The 18,381-nt window shown below is 49.4% G+C and overlaps 1 protein-coding gene across 1 annotated transcript in view; it reads left to right on the top strand.

The window, feature by feature from the left end:
- Positions 1-18,381, top strand: part of LOC118776358 (iporin-like) — a 33,679-nt gene that overhangs the window by 12,459 nt on the left and 2,839 nt on the right. Inside the window, exons 2-11 of the mRNA XM_036526671.1 lie at positions 3,877-5,509; positions 5,883-6,444; positions 9,965-10,639; positions 11,865-12,047; positions 12,484-12,627; positions 14,388-14,464; positions 15,130-15,304; positions 15,496-15,601; positions 16,899-16,945; positions 17,161-18,283. Of these exons, the coding sequence (XP_036382564.1) occupies positions 4,046-5,509; positions 5,883-6,444; positions 9,965-10,639; positions 11,865-12,047; positions 12,484-12,627; positions 14,388-14,464; positions 15,130-15,304; positions 15,496-15,601; positions 16,899-16,945; positions 17,161-18,283 (4,556 nt within the window). The 5' untranslated portion in view covers positions 3,877-4,045. The remainder of the gene's footprint in view (positions 1-3,876; positions 5,510-5,882; positions 6,445-9,964; positions 10,640-11,864; positions 12,048-12,483; positions 12,628-14,387; positions 14,465-15,129; positions 15,305-15,495; positions 15,602-16,898; positions 16,946-17,160; positions 18,284-18,381) is intronic.

The raw sequence follows: 18,381 nt of genomic DNA, 5'->3' as shown, positions 1-18,381 counted from the left end.
GGTCTGTGCTGGCATAGCCCCTGTTTCTGTGGAAGCAGCAGCAGTTTCTCTTTCTGAGACTACAGAGCTGTTTTTTAGCGAGAGCATTGTTGGAGACAAGAGCTGTGGAATATGCGTCAGTATCTTTTCTGTGTATACATAAGAATAGCAGTTGAAAGGGTGCTCTGATTTAGAATGTGGTTTAATCATATTGGGTTCGGAGTATCTCAAAGCGATCTGCGTCACCAGCTGGGTTCAGCTTGTCATGAGGTCATGCAGTGACAGTCATGCATGTTGCGAAGGGATCAGGAGACAGGCCCAGAAACACACAGACAATTCAATCCCTTTTGTACAAGATGATTGTGAGAGATTTCTCCTAAGAAAATCATACTGCCATGATTCATGTGGTGGTGAGGAAATGCGGCCTCTTGGTAAGCGCTCTCATCAGGAGAGCATTGCTTACTCAAAGAAGTTTTCATTTCTGTGTTTAGGTTTGTGTGTATGCTTGTGCATGTGCAATGTGTGTGTGTGTGTGTGTGTGTGTGTGTGTGTATGTGTGTGTTATTACCATGAGAAAGCAGACAAAATTTTCTGAGGTGAACTGACCGCTGTGCTCATTCTCCTGCGTGGTTTTGTCTGGACTTCGCGGTAATCGCGGATTGAATGTTCTATACCAGAGAGTGTGTGTGTCTGATCACAACGTTTCCTCTGTGTCGTTCCATTCTTAGCGCATTCCTGTGTCCCGTTTCGGTTCTCTGGTTGTTCCGCCCTGACTCTCACAGAGGGCAGGAAAAGAATTTCCTGAGCGCTGTGCAACTTTCCTTAAGTAGCCTATGACGAGAAAAACCCAGGCTGCGTATCCACTCATATTTATTTCAGTGAAGTCCATTATCCCATTAGCAGAGTTCACAAGATTCTGTAATCTCATTTACTAAGTGTGTGTGTGTGTGTGTGTGTGTGTGTGTGTGTGTGTGTGTTTGTGTTTGTGTTTGTGTTTGTGTTGGAGGGGGCAACCGGGTGGTGGATGGTCTTGACATCTAGACCAGAGGCCTTGGTCATGACATTTCCTCCATGTCTCACACTTTCTCACTTGTGTTCCTGTGCTCCCACGGTGCCGAAGCATTCGGCTAATTGAGATTTTATTGTACGGCCATTGTATGTGGGTTTAGGAGCATTACTCCTGAACACAGCAAAGCAAGCAGAGGTTGTGAGCGGAGATCTTTGCAGTATTTATAGTATGCTTCATTGTTTCAAGTCCCAGCCTTTGTTCTCACGTTCAGCCTACTTTAAAATCAGCCTGTCATCGTCTGTTTGATTGATAGCGGGGGTCGAGGATAAGGTGCCTTAAGTGCCTCAGTAAGAGTTTGTGAAGACAGCACTTCAAAACTGGTTACAGAGATCACACACAGTATCAACTCAAGGAATAGTTTAATTTTGACGGTGCACTTTTATCTCATGCTGTCACACATGTGGAATTAGTCATTAGTCATCAGGCCTGGTGCATTGCGTTTGAATCAGAGGAGTGACTGAAAAATGTTAGAAAATGTTCAGATGGACTGGTGCATCTTGACTCAGAGCTGTAATAATAGATGAATATTTATAGGCTCTGGCATGTGACAGTGTGGATGTTGTGTGTATTATTTGTGTTAGTGAGGTCATTCACACATGGCTTGGCAAGTCCTATGTCCAGCCCTTTGGAAAAATCTGACTGGAGTGGTTGAATCAGAGGAAACCCCCAACATGTTTGCAAACTCCAGTCTCCGAACAGCTCAGGCAAAGCGGGCAATGGCGCATGCAGGGATGTTGCTTGTGTTTGAAAACATGCTGAAACGGAGTGATCTGGGTCATTTTCAGCTTTACTTGTTGGTTGGGTTTAGGACGAGAGATCGGAAATACTGAATCTGGATCAGTTGTTGGGGGTTGAAAATACGAGGAGCGTGTGAAACACCGTGTGTGTCACCGAGTGTGGGGGCCTGTGGACGGTGGCACAATGGAGCTACAGTGTGGTTGCCTGGTTACGGGTCTGTGATCACTGATGCTCTGGAACTTTCCCATTCATGAGACATTCCTGAGGATGTGCCAAGCGGGAAAACATGGTGATGCGGTCTAGTGGGTGTATGTGTGCCACTCTCTGTATAATTTTATGCATGCCATTGGTTATTGTTATAATACTTTGCTATGGCTACTCATATTGCTTAAGGGAAGTATTGTTTGCTGGTAGGTGCAGCTTCGTAACAATGTTTTCTTGGATCTATTCATCAGAATTTAGCTGTGGCAGGAGTGCTTTGATATGATTCAGCTGGAATAATGTTGTCAAAGTATAACCAACTGCCTCTTTGAAAAGGGAACAAAATGAATTGTGCTGCCAGTATATAAATATGCTGCAATTTTGCACTGCATAGTGATACCATTGTAGCATTTCTTTGCAGTCTGTGATGCTATACTGATAAGAAAAACAAAACAGATTGTATTGCAGATTGTACTGTGTTCGAGGGAGAGACATGCAGATAGAAGGAGAGGGAGGGACAGAGAGATTGAGGGAAATGCACACAGAGACTGCTGCTCATAACTCTGTCCCTGTAGGATGCTTATGTAAGTGGTTTCCCTTGCCAGTGCTTACCTCACTTCCTGTATGAGTTGGGGGGAGGCAGACAGACAGGAAGCACAGTGTGGGACTATTGTGATTCTGTGTATATGTGTCTCGATTTCTCTCCACGCTCCCCTGCCGTGTGCACGGTGATGCCAGCCAAGGTAAGCGCTGCTTTCACATGTTTGCAACTCGTGCTGCGGGCTGACCAACACGCAGGGATTATCACTGAAGTGCACCTTGGCTCACTGTGTGACAGGGAAAACATGGCATGTAATTCTGTGCCCGCACGGGTCGGATGCAGGTCAGTTGTGGTATCCGAAAGATGCATTATCTCATCGAAAGCGGGCCGTTTCCATGGAGGTAAATAGAGGGTTATTCAGAACGAGGCAATGCTTATGGGCGCTGCTTAAGGAGTGGAAATCAATACAAAGGCATAGCTGGCTGTTTTGCAGATGGCTGGGTCCGGCACTGAATGTGGTGTTGATTCCTGTGATTCTAGCAGCTCTGTGGTGTTCAGCCTTGATAGTGGGAGTAAAGACCTCAGGCTTTTTAAGGTTTGCGTCTGTTTCAGGGCAGAAACACAGGCCATCTCTCCCTTCCTGTGTGAGTTGCATACACTATTAGTCCAGCTGTTCTGATCCTGCTGTTTTGTGAAGCAGGAACACACTTCAGAACAAATGCTTCAGAGTGCCAGGGACGTCTGCAGTGAGAAATAACTGCAGCACCCACCCTACCCTCTCTACTAGACCTCTTTTAACATCAGAAGTATCCTACCTGTGGTGTGGCACAGTTGTTTTACATTTACATTTATTCATTTAGCAGACGCTTTTATCCAAAGGTTACATAGGTTACAGTTCTTTACAATGTTATCCATTTATACAGCCAGATATTTACTGAGGCAACTGTGGGTTAAGTACCTTGCCCAAGGGTACAGCAGCAGTGTCCCAGCGGGGATTGAACCAGCAACCTTTCGTTTACGAGTCATGCTCCTTAACCACTATGCTACACTGCCGCCCTATGGTTTTCTATGGTAGTAGAAGCTGTGCGTTAATGATGATCAGCTGGCCAGGAAATGTGGCATCCATCCTTTGGCCTTCGCATGTTCGATTTGCATGACATTCTAGTATGTCCTGTGCCTAAAATAAAACACCAGCGTTATTCTGATGACACAACCTGCTTTTATATATCTTCCTGAAGAAGCAAAGATTCGAAAGTCACCAAATGGGACAGAGGCAGATGGTGCTGTTTGATGTGTAGGATGGGTTTGCGAAAGATAACTAACCCATCCTTTTTTCTTCCTGTTTCAGATGTTACTCTGTGACCATGGGAGTGCTCGTTCCAACCCTGCCTCATACTCTTCCACGTTCCCGGGGCCTTACTGGCTAGGCCCTGGTTTTGGACATCTGAACTAAACGCTGTCTCCCCCCCTCTGTCCCTCTGGCCCTTTTCCCTGTGTGCGCCTGCTGCGCAAAGATAATGGACAGCCCCCCCAAACTGTCAGGGGAGACCCTCATTGTGCACCACATCCCCCTGTTGCACTGCCAGGTCCCGGGACGCCAGTGCTGCGGGTCCGTCAAGCGCCCCAACCCCTTCTGCCCGCCGGACACCTTGGGCCTGACCCGCACCGCCTCCCTGCCCGAGCAGGACGGACAGCGCAAGGAGGAGTTGGTGTACAGCAGCCTGGTGCAGACCTCCAGCAGCAGCTGCAGCTCCAGCGGGGCAGGTGAAGTGGCTGGGGGCGGGGGTGGGGCCGGGCGAGGAGGCGGGAGTGTGGCCAGCGATGACTCCTCCTCCTTCACCTCGAACGCCTCCGAGGACCCCCCCGTCCCGCCCCCGCCGAAGTCCCGGGACAGGAGCAACCCCCTCCGCCACAACCCCTTCCTCCTCAACAGTGAGGAGGAAGAGGACAGCGAGGACCGGGAGGATGACAACCTGAATGGGTACCTGGAGGACCTGTCATTCCACCTGCACGGGAACTCCAATGACGCGCTTGTCCAGGGGGTGGGCGTCTCCCCCTTCCGGCTGCACCACCACGGGGGCGCTCCTGAACCTTTCCTCCTGCACGACAGCCTTGTACAGGCATGGGGAGCTGGTGGTCGAATGGGTGTGACAGAGGGCCAGGAGGGGGTGTCTGGGACCACCCCTCGGCTGGAGTGTCTGGGCCTGCCAGGGCTGGAGAGCCAGCGTCGCCATGGCAGCAGTGGTTCCACCCTATCCATGGACTGCGGGGAGCAGGATTGGGGTGAGGAGGAGGATGACGAAGATCACCCCATGAGCAATACCCGGAGCTCTCAGGCCTGCAGCTGCTGCTCCAGCTCGGAGCTGGCCCCGCCCCTGTCCCGGCCCTACTGCTGCGGCCTCTCTGAGCCCTTCTCCGATGGCCAGCCTGGGTACACCAGCGACTCTTCCTGCAACAGCTCCGATGGCGTGCTTGTCAACTTCAGCGCCATCTACAACAAGATGAACAACGCCGTCCCCGCCAAGCCACCCAACCTCAACAGCTCGGCCGACCAGTCCTGCACCTCCTCTGTCTCAGAGGCAGGGGGCGCCTTCTATTTGGACCTGCAGTCCTCGCCGACCGAGCCCCAGTGCGGCGGGAACGCAGTGTCCTCGCAGGCCCGCACGGCGAACCCCACTTCCTGCGGCTGCCAGACGCCGCAGACCCTGGATGCCAACTGCAACTCGTACCACGTCCCTTGCGAGGGCCTGTCTGTGTCGGGTGACCTCACTTCCTGCTTCCAGAGCCAGGCCCGGATGGTGGTGGCCACGCAGAACTACTACAAGCTGGTGACCTGTGACCTTTCGGCCCAGTCCTCACCTAGTCCGCTCGGCTCGTCTGTCACCAGCTGCTCTGAAGAGCACAACCAGAGCAGCCCCAGCCAACCCACTGAATACTACCTGTTCAGGCAGCCGCACAACGAGGAGGACGAGCTGTCCTTGGTAAGGGACGGGGTGGAGGAACAAGCTGGAGTAGGGGGACGAGGAGCTGGAGCTGGGCAGTACGTCTAGACACAACAAATTAGGAGTAATTTTCCAGCACTTCACAGAATACTTCAGCAGCCTATTAAACTAAGCAATAAACGCAGCGCTGTATTTAGCTAAAAGCTAAGCTAAGTGAACTGCTATGAAGTTACTTGGTGCTTAGTATGCATTTGAGATCATTTTCTGATAAAGGCTGGTTGGAAACTGCTTTGCAATTAAATTTAGGACGATTCTATGCTAAAGGCAATCAAGTCAAAGTGTGAGAAAGTGTGTGACTTGCATTTTATTTGTCTGCTGATTGCTCAGTGCATTGTGTCCCATCTTCTCTCAGCAGACGGAGTATGAGAATGAGGCAAAGCGGGAGGAGTCTGGGGGCGAAGGCTCCGCCCTGAAGGTGATCGAGGGACAGGTGTATGTAAACACCTCCCCCCCGGTGGGCAGCTGTGTGAGCGGGTGCGGCGCGGGCGGAGACAAAGGCCGACTCCGCTCGCGGAGCTACGACCGCAACCTGGACAAGTCCCCCTCCCCCCGGCTGGGCTCCCTGGAGCGCATGCTCAGCTGCCCCGTCCGTCTGAGCGAGGGCGCCGCCCCTTGCCCCGCCCCACCCCCCCGCGTCACCTCTTTCGCCGAGATCGCCCGCAGCAAGCGGAGGAACGGGAGCGTGGGGGCTGGCGCCGGCGTCGGGGGGTCGCCCTCTCTGAGGACCAGTGCGGAGGCGTCCTCACAGGAGTTCTCCCCCATCCCCGAGCTGCTCCAGCTGGGCCACAGCAGCAGCCTCCCCCCCATGCCCTTCACCCGCTGCTACAGCCAGGGCAGCTGTGACGCACCCGGGGGGGCCCCACCCAAAGACTCCCCAGGCAGGGGCCAGCATGAGGCGCGCACCAAAGCCGAAGGTAAGAGCACCAGGAGCCCTGGCAAGAGGGGACGTGCTGGAGCCAGCTGAGAGTTCCTCCCTGGCTTTGGATAAATATAGCAGCAAAAACTGTACTGAGTATTGTAATAGATTTTAATAATTGTGTCACTGAAAGTGGGTTATAGCTGCACTGGCATAAAGTGCATTCTACTCTGACCACTGATATTCTTTTTTTCATTTAAATATCTCTTGGTATTAAAGATCCTGCTGTCTCCATAAAAAATACAGAATAAACAACCATCCTCACATAAAGAACAGAACAAAGTGTCTGCCTTAGCATTATCCCACTCATCCACAGAGTGGTTATATGGGGAGCCATAAAAGGGGTGGTGCTGTCAACAGTACTGAGTGAAAGTGAATTCTGTGCAAAAAGCTTCCTGTTTGGAGGGGTCAAAGAGCGAAGGTCAAACCAGAGAGCAGCTCCGTCGTTACACGTACAGTAGTGTTCCGCTGGACTGAGGTGTTCTTTCGCTTCAGTTGCTTGTATGTATTTTTTGTGTTTTTAATATGAGAATATGACAGAATAATCTAGAATAACTAATTGTAATCGATTTTTTTCTCATTTGTACTCCTGCTCTGAGCAAGAGCAGCTTCGCGGTTCCATTTGTAAGGGCAGTAGGCATATGTAACTGATGGCACGAAGGCGTGTTAGCCCAAAGTGGGAAACATGTCAAAGCAAAAAATGGGTGTAATTTCTTCCAGTGTAATGGCTAGGATTAAATACATTCGGCTCCTGTGTGGTACAACAGGGTGTTCTGCGTTCATAGTACATTTTAAAGAGCAGCAGGCAGAAAGCAGAGCAGTCTGGAAGGGGTAAAAGAGATCACTATTCACTTTTCATTGCAAAGGTGAGACATCGCAGTGTTACCTGTCGGTCCTTCTGCCTCTGCGCTCATTTTTTGTGTTCCTCCTCCCTTCCTCTTCACTTAATGTGTATCAGAGTGTGTAGACCTAGTGAACCAATGTGAGGCCTCTGGTTTTGCATTCTGGGTGACTGAAATGGAGGTGAACAGGGTTGGCATTTGCAGTTTAGCTAAATGCTGAGCTGATCCTGTGTGTGATAGAAGTGTTTACAGTACTGAGCAGTCTTCTAACAAATTGTATTACTGGCAAGAGGATTTTTAGTGCTCTTGATTATGGGAGTCATTTCACAGCTGATGCTAAAGATTGAGTTTAAGCTTGTCTGAAATTGAGATATGTTTCTTTCCTTCCCCTGAGGGTTAGCTGGTTTCGTAGTCCTTTGGCATGGCAGTGAAATGTCTAGACTGGGGGATTTAAATGCAGAAATGGTCTATCACATCTGTGCTATGTTTCCCAAATTTGAGATAAGACTACAGGTAGACATAGCAATACTACAAAAAGTAGATACTGCCATGCTTTCAAATATTTTTTTGCTATCAAATAGATAGGCCCAAAGGTGGTATTGGAATAAACAGTAGCACATAGTTCACTGGTTTTGACCGAACCTAATCCTTCTACTCTGTCATCAGAAATGATTAGAGCCAAACACGGGAGCTGAATGTTGTGCTGCGTGGAATTCTCTGAATTCCAGAGCAATTCCCCAGGATATTAGGAACCGCAGGTTGCTGTGACTGGAACGTGTGTGAATTCTCCAGCTGCTGTTGGTCTAAGAGGGACCTCATTCAGAGCAAACATACCAGCATTCCTCCGTGTGGCCCCGCCCACTCTCAACCCTGACAGGCTCCCATTCATGCTGATCACTGACCAGCGCTCAGTTCATCATGTACTGTTCCTGCTTGCCTGTTTCTGCTCTGGGATCAGCAAGTAGCAAAGGAGTGTTTTTCAGATGGCAGTGCTGTATTCATGTGTATGTATGTGTGTGTGTGTGTGTGAGAGAGACTCCTTTTGACAGTGTGTATATGAATGCCAGCAACCCGTGGTATGTGGTATGTGAATGAACATAAATGCATTGCTGACACACATGTGCATGTGAGTGGAAATGGACATATTCATGTTGTATATTCATTGTATATTAATAAATACCCTGCAGACTCATATTTAATATTTCATGTGGCATGTTTTAAGACATCAAACGTTGTTATCGAGAAGTAGTTTCATTGGAATTTTTACTCAATGCTTTAAAAAAAAGACACCGGGTTGATAAAGAGGACTGAGGAGTCATCATGGCCCCCTGTGCTGGTCATAATAAGTGAGGATAGGACCCAGTGTGCGGCTCACTGGTATGCTGGGCGTGGGAGGGGCTGGGCAGGACGTTATACAAGGGCACGCTGGTGCTGTTTACTGCCAGCACAGCGCCTCTCCCTTCTGCCAGAGACAGAAGCTGTACTGTCAACACACGAGTCAGGAGAGCCAAGCAGAAAAGCTCCAGCTCCTGGACAGGAGCACGGGAACGTGGACACAGTGGCATCAGAAGGGCTTTAAAGTGCAGGCAGGAGTATTTCCCTAAGTAAGCTTACTGCTGTTGCTGTGGTGTTGGCGGGGGTTTGATGAAGCATTTCAGTTCCGGTGGAACAATTGTAGGTGTGTTACAAAATTCACCCCTGCAAAAATGTTACAGCAGGCCAGACTGTCAAACATTCACTAAGTAGATAGCCTTGAAGAGGATGATTCATACTTGCTTGGTACACTCAGAGAAAGTTTCCCTGGTTTTAATTTTGTCCAAAATTTTAATTTTGAAAGAAGTCCTTTCAAATGGGTCTGTAATGTTCTTCTGGGTGTATTCAGTGTACTGTCTTGACACTACCGAGACTATTAAAGCTGTGTCATCCTGAGCTGCTTGTCATTGTTGTGGCTCAGCAGTTCCCCCTGTGGTGGGAAGTGGTATTGTGAGAAGGGAGAGATGACATTTGAGGGTCGGAGAATTTGAGACAAACAGATTGCGCAATCGGGATGACTTCACAGCTCAGTGACACACACGTTCTCTCTGTCAGGGGACACACAGAACAGGTCTGGACAATGTTTACTGATACAGGTTTAATCTGGGTTTATATCAGGGCTAATTTCTCTCCTAGCTTTTGTTCAGATGGCACAGCGTTATGAGGCCTTGCTTTCTGTCTGCGTTTGATACTGGCTGAAGTGTATGTGTGTCTGTGCTCCTGAGGTTGCTGTCTGTTTTGTAAGTGAGCTGTGCTCTCGAGCTAATGTGTTGTCCTGTCAGATTTGCGAGCAGCTTTTTCCTTTGGGATATTAGTGTTGAAAAATGCAGCTCGAATCGTGGCTTCTATTATTAATTCAGCTGCGCAGTATGTCTGTCATAGCTTCTTATTCAATATTTTCTCATTTCCAGCATGTAAATAATGTAGCCATCCTATATCTCGTAATGTAGCCATATTTCCTTGACTGCACCCAAGAAAATATGTAATATTAATTTTGTGATATTGATTGTGGTTTTTGTTTAATACATGTTTAAAATAGATGAATGCATGAACTGATATTTTTGTGCTCTCTTCTCTCTGCCTGCCTTCTCCACCAATGCCCCTCCCTATCTCAATATCCCCCACCCCCCCTTTCTCGTTCAGGGGGCTCCTCGTCATCGTCGGAGGGTCGCCCTGCGTTGGTGCGCTACAGCAAGGACCAGCGCCCCACCACCCTGCCCATCCAGCCCTTCACCTTCCAGCACCAGGTGGGGAAGCCACACAGCAAGCCGCTGCGCCCGCTGCTGAGCGAGTACGTGAGCCAGATGCAGGGGCGGGCCAACGGAGCCCCGCCGGCGCAGGAATGCCCTGAGGGACCTGCCGAGGAGCGCCGGTGCCGACGGACAGCCGCCCCGGGCTCCGTCCGCCCCTCCCCGCTGGGCAGCTATTCCCCTGTGCGCCAGCAGGGGGAGACCAGCTCCGGGGCTTGCTCCACCTGCAGCCCCAGCCCTGACCGAGCCCGTGGCGGCGGCCCCCAGCCCCCGCGGAGCCTCTCCTGCCCTCTCTCGGCTGGTCTCCTCCCTGTACGACCCTCCCAAGGGGCTTCCCTGCAGCCTGGCCAGGCCCCTGAGCCCAAGCAGAAGCCGGTGCCCCTGCCCCCGACTCCACCCCCACACTCTGCTGCCCAGGCTGCCGTTCCAGCTCGCTGTCTCCATCATGGCTTTGTGCCCGCTGCAGAGTACAGCCCCCTGGGCCACGTGGAGCACGCCCAGCACTGTGGTGGCACTGATGGAGTCTGCGCCACCTTGGGTAGCTGTTCAGGACCCCGGGCAGCCAATGGTAGGCATCTTAAAATGTGCCTGTACATCTGACGTTAAGTCCTGGATCCAATCAGCATTGAGCCATAAAGTTTTCCAATTCAAAGCAAGTGTCACATTTAATCAGTTATCACTGCGATTAATTAAAAGAATTGTGCTTTTGTTATAAAAAAAATTTCCAAATTGAATTCTGTTTTTCAACTTTAAGGATGATTGTTGATTGAATCCCAGCCTAGGTATGTGTATCAGCTCCCAGATTGTTGACCTATGCATCACTTCATCACAGCAAAGCATTGTAGGGCTGGTCAGAGCAAAGCAACACTGCCCTGCTTTCCATCAGCAGCCAGCCACACACACAGCCTGTGCTGTGTATTGCAAAACAGGATACCCAGAATCAGAGAGGGGGGCCATTTCTCACCCCAACACGTCTGTGAGCGAGGGGGCTGCTTCCCTGCCCCAGTGTGTCTGTGTGCTTCTTTACGTCTGTTCCTACTCTTCGCTTTTCGCTTGTCCTCTCAGATCTTTACGTTTTTCCTGTATTGCTCTCATTTACTTCATTCTTCATATATTCAAATTTGCAAGGGGATGTGTTTTTCCATTTAAGATAATTATTTAATATGAGACTTGTGTTTATGACTTATGATTACACTCTAAACTTTGCTTTTTTGTACTGATCATCTGTTCATAATATTTGAATGTTCATCTGACATCACTCAAAATCACCACGGCAACAAGAAAATGCAAAGGGAAATTTTCAGTACTGAAAAATCTCAGTGAAATCAGGAGAATCCATAAATGCTTAATGCTTCCTTGTTGATTTATTGATCTGCTTTTACAGTTGTTATTATTAGCACTATTAACCTCTTCCAGATAGCTTGTTAAGATCAGCCAGAGCGTCCTGTGACACTGTGGGCAGAAAGAACAGCCTTCTTCTCTGTCCCTCCTTTCTTTCCTAACTGTGGTCTCTCTCTCTCTTCTCCGTGTCTGCTGATCCCGTGTTCCTCTCATCCTCTCTCCACCTCTTCTGCGTTCTCTTATGTCTGCATGTTTTCCCCTTCCCTCTACCTGCCTGTCTCTCTGTCTGTCCTGCTCGGTCAATCACGCTACTGTCTGTACTCTCTATCTGGACTCTTCTCGGTCCACATGTCTTTCTGTTTGTCTGTCTGCATGTCTGTCTGTCTGCCTGCATGCCTACCTGTCTCTGTCTGTCTCTCTGTCTGTGCATCTGTCCGCCTGCCCCTCCCCAGTGCACCACCTCTCCCCGCAGGCCCTAAAATGGAGGGAGTACCGTCGTAAGAACCCTCTTGGGGGGGGCAGCTCCACGCCCCTGTCTGGCAGCCTGGACACTAAGAGGGGCGAGGGCCAGCTCACCCGCCGCAATATCTTCGATTTCCCAGCATCCTCCAGCCACGTCCACAGCCGCCACAATGGTGCACATGCTTACACTGGGTCTACCGGGGCGGGACAGGGGACGGGGTTTAATAGAGATGGAGAGTGTGTATGTGTGTGTGTGTGGTAGACCAGGTGAAAGGTACACTAATTGTGGAATTGGAAGAGCATGTATTCATTAGGAATGTGTATTGAATGTATACATGGTAGTTGGATACTGACTGGTAAAATAAAAATAGCTGGGCTTCACAGATATGAACAGGTTCATGTCTTTTAGTAAGTTTAGTATTTTAGTCAACATTTAAATCATGTTCTGAAGTGAACCAATTGATCATTGATGAGCAGAGTGGCACAAAAATTGACACTAAAAGTTTCTGTGGTGAAAAGATCCAGTTTGATAGGTTGACGTGGCCGTGGCATATCCCCCCCAACTCCACCCCCTAACCACTCACAGAGTGTCACATTCGCCCCCTACAGGTCAGTCCTCCAAACAGTTGCAGCACTACTACAGTGACATTTTCCCGGACTACTTCTCCCTGACCGAGAGACCACCTGAGGAGTTCTGTCTGTCTCCCGATGCCTCCTCTGAATCTCTGTCCATCGACCTGCTGCAGAAGAAAGGTAAGCTGGAACACCTGGGAGTGGGCAGGGAGGGTGGGTGGGGTGTAGGCACTGTGTCCTCTCCCCTTTAGCCTTATGGTAAGGCTGCCTCCTATGCACTGATCCAGGTTTCTGTCTTCTAATGGTGGAACACTGCATTTATGGGAGCTGGTGTCAGTGCGGACAGGTGTCACTGCTGATGTCAGTGCTGACTGAAGTTATATAATCCAGTTCTGAACATAATACATGCCTGTGAACACAGTTCTGACTGATGCCAGATAACAGGATCAAGTTCCATTTCTGTGAGCTGAGGATTTATATTCACTTAGGATGATTTGAGCACTTACATCTCAGTAGCTGGTTTCAAATCAGCAGCTGCACCAGTCTCTTTTATTAGGATTGTGCATTGTATGCTGTCATTGCTTTATATTTATCCTATATTTGTTCCACACGTATTACATTACATCATGTTCATTTAGCAGATGCTCTTATCCAGAGCAACTTCCAGCACAATGTAACATGAGTGTATCCATTCAAGTTGAATTAGCAAGTCAGACCTATCAGACCTATCAGAGGCTATCAGTACTCCTAAACCAGTGAGTGTGAGCATAACATTATTCAAGCCCTACCCTACAAGTTAACTTGTGCAACAAAAGAAGTCAACTATACTCACAATACCACACATAGAATGTAGTTCTGGAATGCTGCTTTTTCCTGGTTCAGTGGTAGAACATGGCCTGGTTGATGTCTGGAACATGCAGTAGATGTGAAAGATGTGAGTGTGGCCTGACCCTGAGTGCCAGCTGAGTTGCTGGAGGATAGTAATGAGGAATGGGCAGAAGATCTCCACACCAATGACTTCTCTTCCCCTAGGGTCTATCATCGGTCTGTCATAAATGTAACCTAATTTTGTCTCTGTTGCTGTGATTATCTGGGATAATAAGGGCTCTCCAGTGAGCTGGAGCAACATGCTGTGTCTTTGCATGTGTTTGCGTGTTTATGTGTTTGTATGTACACATGTGCAGGTACTGTGTTTGTGCACATGTGTGTGTATGGACATGCCTGTGTGTGTGTGTGTGTGTGTGTGTGTGTATGTGTCTGTGTGTGTGTGTGTGTGTATGTGTGTGTGTGTGTGTGTGTGTGTGTGTGTGTGTGTGTGTGTGTGTGTGTTCAGGCTCTGTTCCAGAGCTGCATCTGCAGGTGGATCCCTAAAGGTACCATTTATTACTCACCATATGTTATATGTATGGATATTATTGCAGTTGTGCTTCACTGTAGGAAGTAGCTCTGATTGTATTAGGGGTGGTACATAGCACTATTAGCCATTTGCTTTGTTTGAAAACATAAACGTAAACATCATAAACAGTTGTTTGGTCTTATACCAGTTTGTGATGCCACACCTGCAAAATCAAGTCAAAAATCGCAAGTGTTGTTGTCACAGCGTTTGTGTGACAGTGCTGTCTGCAGCACAGTAGATTTGCTTGCTGTAAGGGGGACTGCGAAAAATGAGAGGGGAAAAAAGAGTGCGATTACCATAAGATGAAAGAGGGAGCTGGGTGACTGCAGCATGTTGGAGTGGCACTCCAGCAGCTTCAGGGAAAGACTCTGTGAAGCCTCCGAGCCTCTCTCAGGATGGCGCAGTGCGGCGTGTGCGCTTTTGGGGTTCATTCCTCTCTGAGCTCTCACCCTGTGCTGTCCCCTGAGGTGGAGTCGGTGCTAGAGAAGATTAGCCTGAGTGTGTGACCATGCCTTTCCTCTCTCTCTCTCTGATGCTGTTTCAGGTCTGGTGAAAGCTATCAACACTGCGGTGGATTTGATAGTGGCTCATTTTGGCACCAGCCGGGATCCTGGAGTGAAGGTACAGCCTCGCTCATCACATGTTGCACCAGATCCCGCTGGTGGTAGTGCTGTAACAGTATAATAACCACTAGGGGGGCACTTTCTTTTGTAAACGTTCTCTATTTACATCATTAAGTCAGATACATTTATTTTGGTTCACTTCAGTTCAGTTTAATTTGATTCAGTTTGCTTCAATTCAGATGAGCTTTATTGTCATGACAACCACAGTATGACATTGCTGAAGCACATAGATAACAAAAACAACCCAGCCATCAGGAGGGGAAAAAATAATGAAAATATACATAATAGTAAAGATAATGACAATGATGATGTTAACAGCTGTAAATATGATATTAATGATAACGACAGCTATGATGAGTCCTTTTACAGTGCTCTAGTTGCCTATTCACTTAGGCTAAAGCATACTGCCACATCTCTCTCTCTGCAAAAGTGCCCAGATTGAAGCCAGGCCCATGCTTTTATGAACATAATAATAGCCATGGAGGAATGTGAACTCCTGTCTGCAAGAAATGTAGCAATATGTGACAAGAGTTTTTTGCTTTTACATTATTATGGATGTGAGTATAACAGACTCTGTTTAACATCACATTCTCTCTCTCTCTCTCTCTCTCTCTCTCTCTCTCTCTCTCTCTCTCTCTCTCTCTCTCTCTCTCTCTCTCAAAGGCCAAACTGGGGAACAGTTCAGTTAGCCCTAACGTGGGACACCTGATTCTCAAGTACCTGTGCCCTGCCATCCGGGACATCTTGCAGGATGGCTTGCGGGGGTACGTCCTGGACCTGATCATTGGGCAGCGCCGGAACGTGCCCTGGAGCGTAGTGGAGGCCTCCACGCAGCTGGGTCAGTGAGGACGAGGAGTGATGATGGTGCTGATGGTGGCGATGGGGAGGTTGATGTTGATGATTACAATGATGATGTTGATGATGATGTTGACGATCAGTGTTTGTTGTAGGGGTTGATTGTACTGAAACAGGGACTCATGGGAGTTGTAGTCCAGTCAGAGTGACCATGGCCCCTATATCTCTCCTCAGGTCCATCTACCCGTGTGCTCCACGGCCTGTTCTCCAAGGTTAGCCAGTACTCGGAGCTCACCAGTCACAGCATGAGACTCAACGCTTTCATTTTTGGCCTGCTAAAGTGAGTCCTGTTCCCTCAGGTCATTCAGAAGGTTTTCCTTAAAGCGGTCCTTAATGCTTTCATGCAGTGATAACGAGAATGGCTCACTATCAAAATGCACAGGAGGAGCACATTGGATTCAAATGTGTCATTGCCCATACCTTGTTTTCAGAGGGTTATGGTTTTACCTTCAAAGCCCTGGTCTCTTTCAATAGGATCTCGAAACAGCCCAGCTCAGACCCTGCAGCTGTTCCCACTGCTCAGCTCTGTATTGGGCTGGGCTTTGATCCTCTCCTCTCCTGAGACCTGCGCTTTAAAATCAGAGTCCTAATGTGCTCTGCTCCACGCTGCACCAGCTCTCCCCAGGCTTTACAGATCCGCACCCTCTGGCTCAGGGTCTCAGCTACTTGATAAAAGTCAACAGAGGGTTGAGAAGTTAAGCACACCCTGTGCTTTTCCATGGAGGTTATCACAGGATTGTCTGCTACAGGACTTGGGGCTGTATCCCAGCTACGAGCTTTTTGATTGGGCACGTTAGCCAGAGTGTTGATTATCAAAAAGGTGCTGAGTAGGCCCTTTAAAGAGGCCAGCGTTTCTGCAGCAAGGCGCGCACACAGAGACCAGCATCATGTTTGTATTCTACTTTCTCTACTTTGTCATGCAGTGAAGGCTGGTGGTGTCTTCCCTGCTGTGAGGATGTGTGCAGAAACCTAGCGTACATCTGCTGAGAAATTATTTAGCCATTGTTGGGCAATCATTTGTTTTTAGTCCACAGACTCTCCTCATCTCCTAACTGACAGAAAGCAGAGACAGGGATTGACTGATTCTGATGACCACGTGATTCTAATGTACTTAGCCCAAACTGTTCTTGTCTCATGTCAACAATGTAATGAAGTCCCCTTGATAAATGTTGTCGTTATCAGTGCCCTTGCCAGTAGAAATGTCATCTCAGATTACAGTGACTGTAATTAGGATTCAAAAAGACAGGACTGAACCCAATTACAGGAGGATTTCTGTTTTTTTAATGAATTATTTTAGCTGGGATTGTTTTTGTCTTTGCTGTAAAATCAGTACATCGCTCCCAGAGTGCAGGGAAACATAGAACCTCATGTTACTCCGGCAACAAGGTGATTATGATTAATATCGCTGCCTGAAATCCTGTTAGTGTGATTTAGTGTTCTTCAAAATGGTAATGGCATCAATCTTCCATGAGGAGTAGTTGATGTTTTCAGGTTGTGCCTTTCTTTGTCTTAGCCGAGTGTAATATAGTTCATGGGCACAATTTGGAAAATGACAGCCTGTTGTCCTTGCCTTTCAGCTTGCAGTCTTTGGAGTTTTGGTTCAACCACCTTTATAATCATGAAGGTAAGGACATTCTGTATTTTACAGAAAACAACAGTTGACTGAATCAAGTATGGGTGCTAATATTCTCCTTCTCACCAGATACCGCTGGTTGTTTATTTTAATTATTCTCCAATACCAGTGCTACCAGCATCCATACAGATTCCCCTCTTTTCAGTAAAGTTATTTTTGGTACCTCTGGAGCTAATGGGCTAATGTCATTCCTTCTCCTCTTGCAGACATTGTGTCGGCCCACTACCACCCCTGGGGCTTCCTGCTGCTGTCTCATGGGGCCTGCCAGACGCTTTTTGAGGAGCTGCTCCTGCTGCTGCAGCCCCTGTCCTTGCTGCCCTTCCACCTCGACTTGCTCTTCGAACCCGGGCTACTCCAGAGGGGCCAGGAGCACTTGCGCCGCAAAGAGCAGCTGTGCTCCACCGGACAGGGGTTGGAACAGTCCGCCCGCTCCACCTTCCAAATGATGAGAGGGAGGAGTGCCATGGGGGCAGAGCCCAAGAGGGAGGGGGAGGGGCCGAAGAAAGAGAGGGCAGAGTTGAGACAGGAGGGTTTGAGGGTCAGGAAGGAAGGAGCGGAGACTAAGACTGTTCCTCAAATCAGAGGGAGGGAGAGGGTGGGGCCAGAGGCAAAAGAACCGTTGAGGGAGGGAGAGCGGAAGGTGACAGAGGTGGGGATGGATCTCAGGAGAGAGTGTGGTGTGGGAGGGAGGGGAGCGCAAAGGGTGAAGGGGGTTGGGGGGGATTCGGGGTGCGAGCAGGATGGAGGAGGGACAGAGAAGGAGAGGGTGAGAGACGGCCAGGCGCCTCCGGTGGACGCCGCCAGGCCAAGGGACAAGCAGGCGGGGTGGTGGTATCAGCTGATGCAGAGCTCACAGGTCTACATCGACAACTCCACCGAGGGGTCAAAGTTTGTCAAGTGGGAGAAGAGGAAGAAGCCCGCGGGCGAGGCTGCAGGGGCGCATGGGGCGGATGCCGGGGCCGGGCGCAGACAGAGCCCGCCCCCTCTGCGAGAGGGTGTGGTGGAGGGAGCTGAGTCCAGCCAGGAAGGGGCGGGGCTAAAGGAGGCGAGTGGCAGTGGCAGCAGCAGCAGCAGCAGTGCCAGCAGCAGTGACTCCACCTGCACTGCCAAAGGGAGGCCGTCCTGGATGGGCAGCCCCCCGGAGTCGGTGCTGAACGAGCTTAAGAAGAGCAGGGAGAAGGACGGGGAGGCGAAGGAGGCCGCACCAGGGGCCCAGGAGGAGGGGCCCTCGCAGGGCCTGCGCTGGAGCAGACTGTTCGGGGCTGGAGTCGGCGGCCCCGTCAGGACAGAGAAGGCAGAGCAACGACTCGCCAAGTCCCAGAAGAGCAGGTTGGTGGCTGATTTACACTGCCGTTTACACAGTCAGCCTTAAAATAACTTCTGTATGGTGAACTCTAAGCAGCCCAGCTGAGTTCTCATAGTGTTCA

The sequence above is a fragment of the Megalops cyprinoides genome, chromosome 4 (assembly GCF_013368585.1).
Source record: "Megalops cyprinoides isolate fMegCyp1 chromosome 4, fMegCyp1.pri, whole genome shotgun sequence".
Classification (NCBI taxonomy): Eukaryota; Metazoa; Chordata; class Actinopteri; order Elopiformes; family Megalopidae; genus Megalops; species Megalops cyprinoides.
Note: the sequence above shows the minus strand (reverse complement) of the source record. Positions and strands in the feature narration are given on the sequence as shown.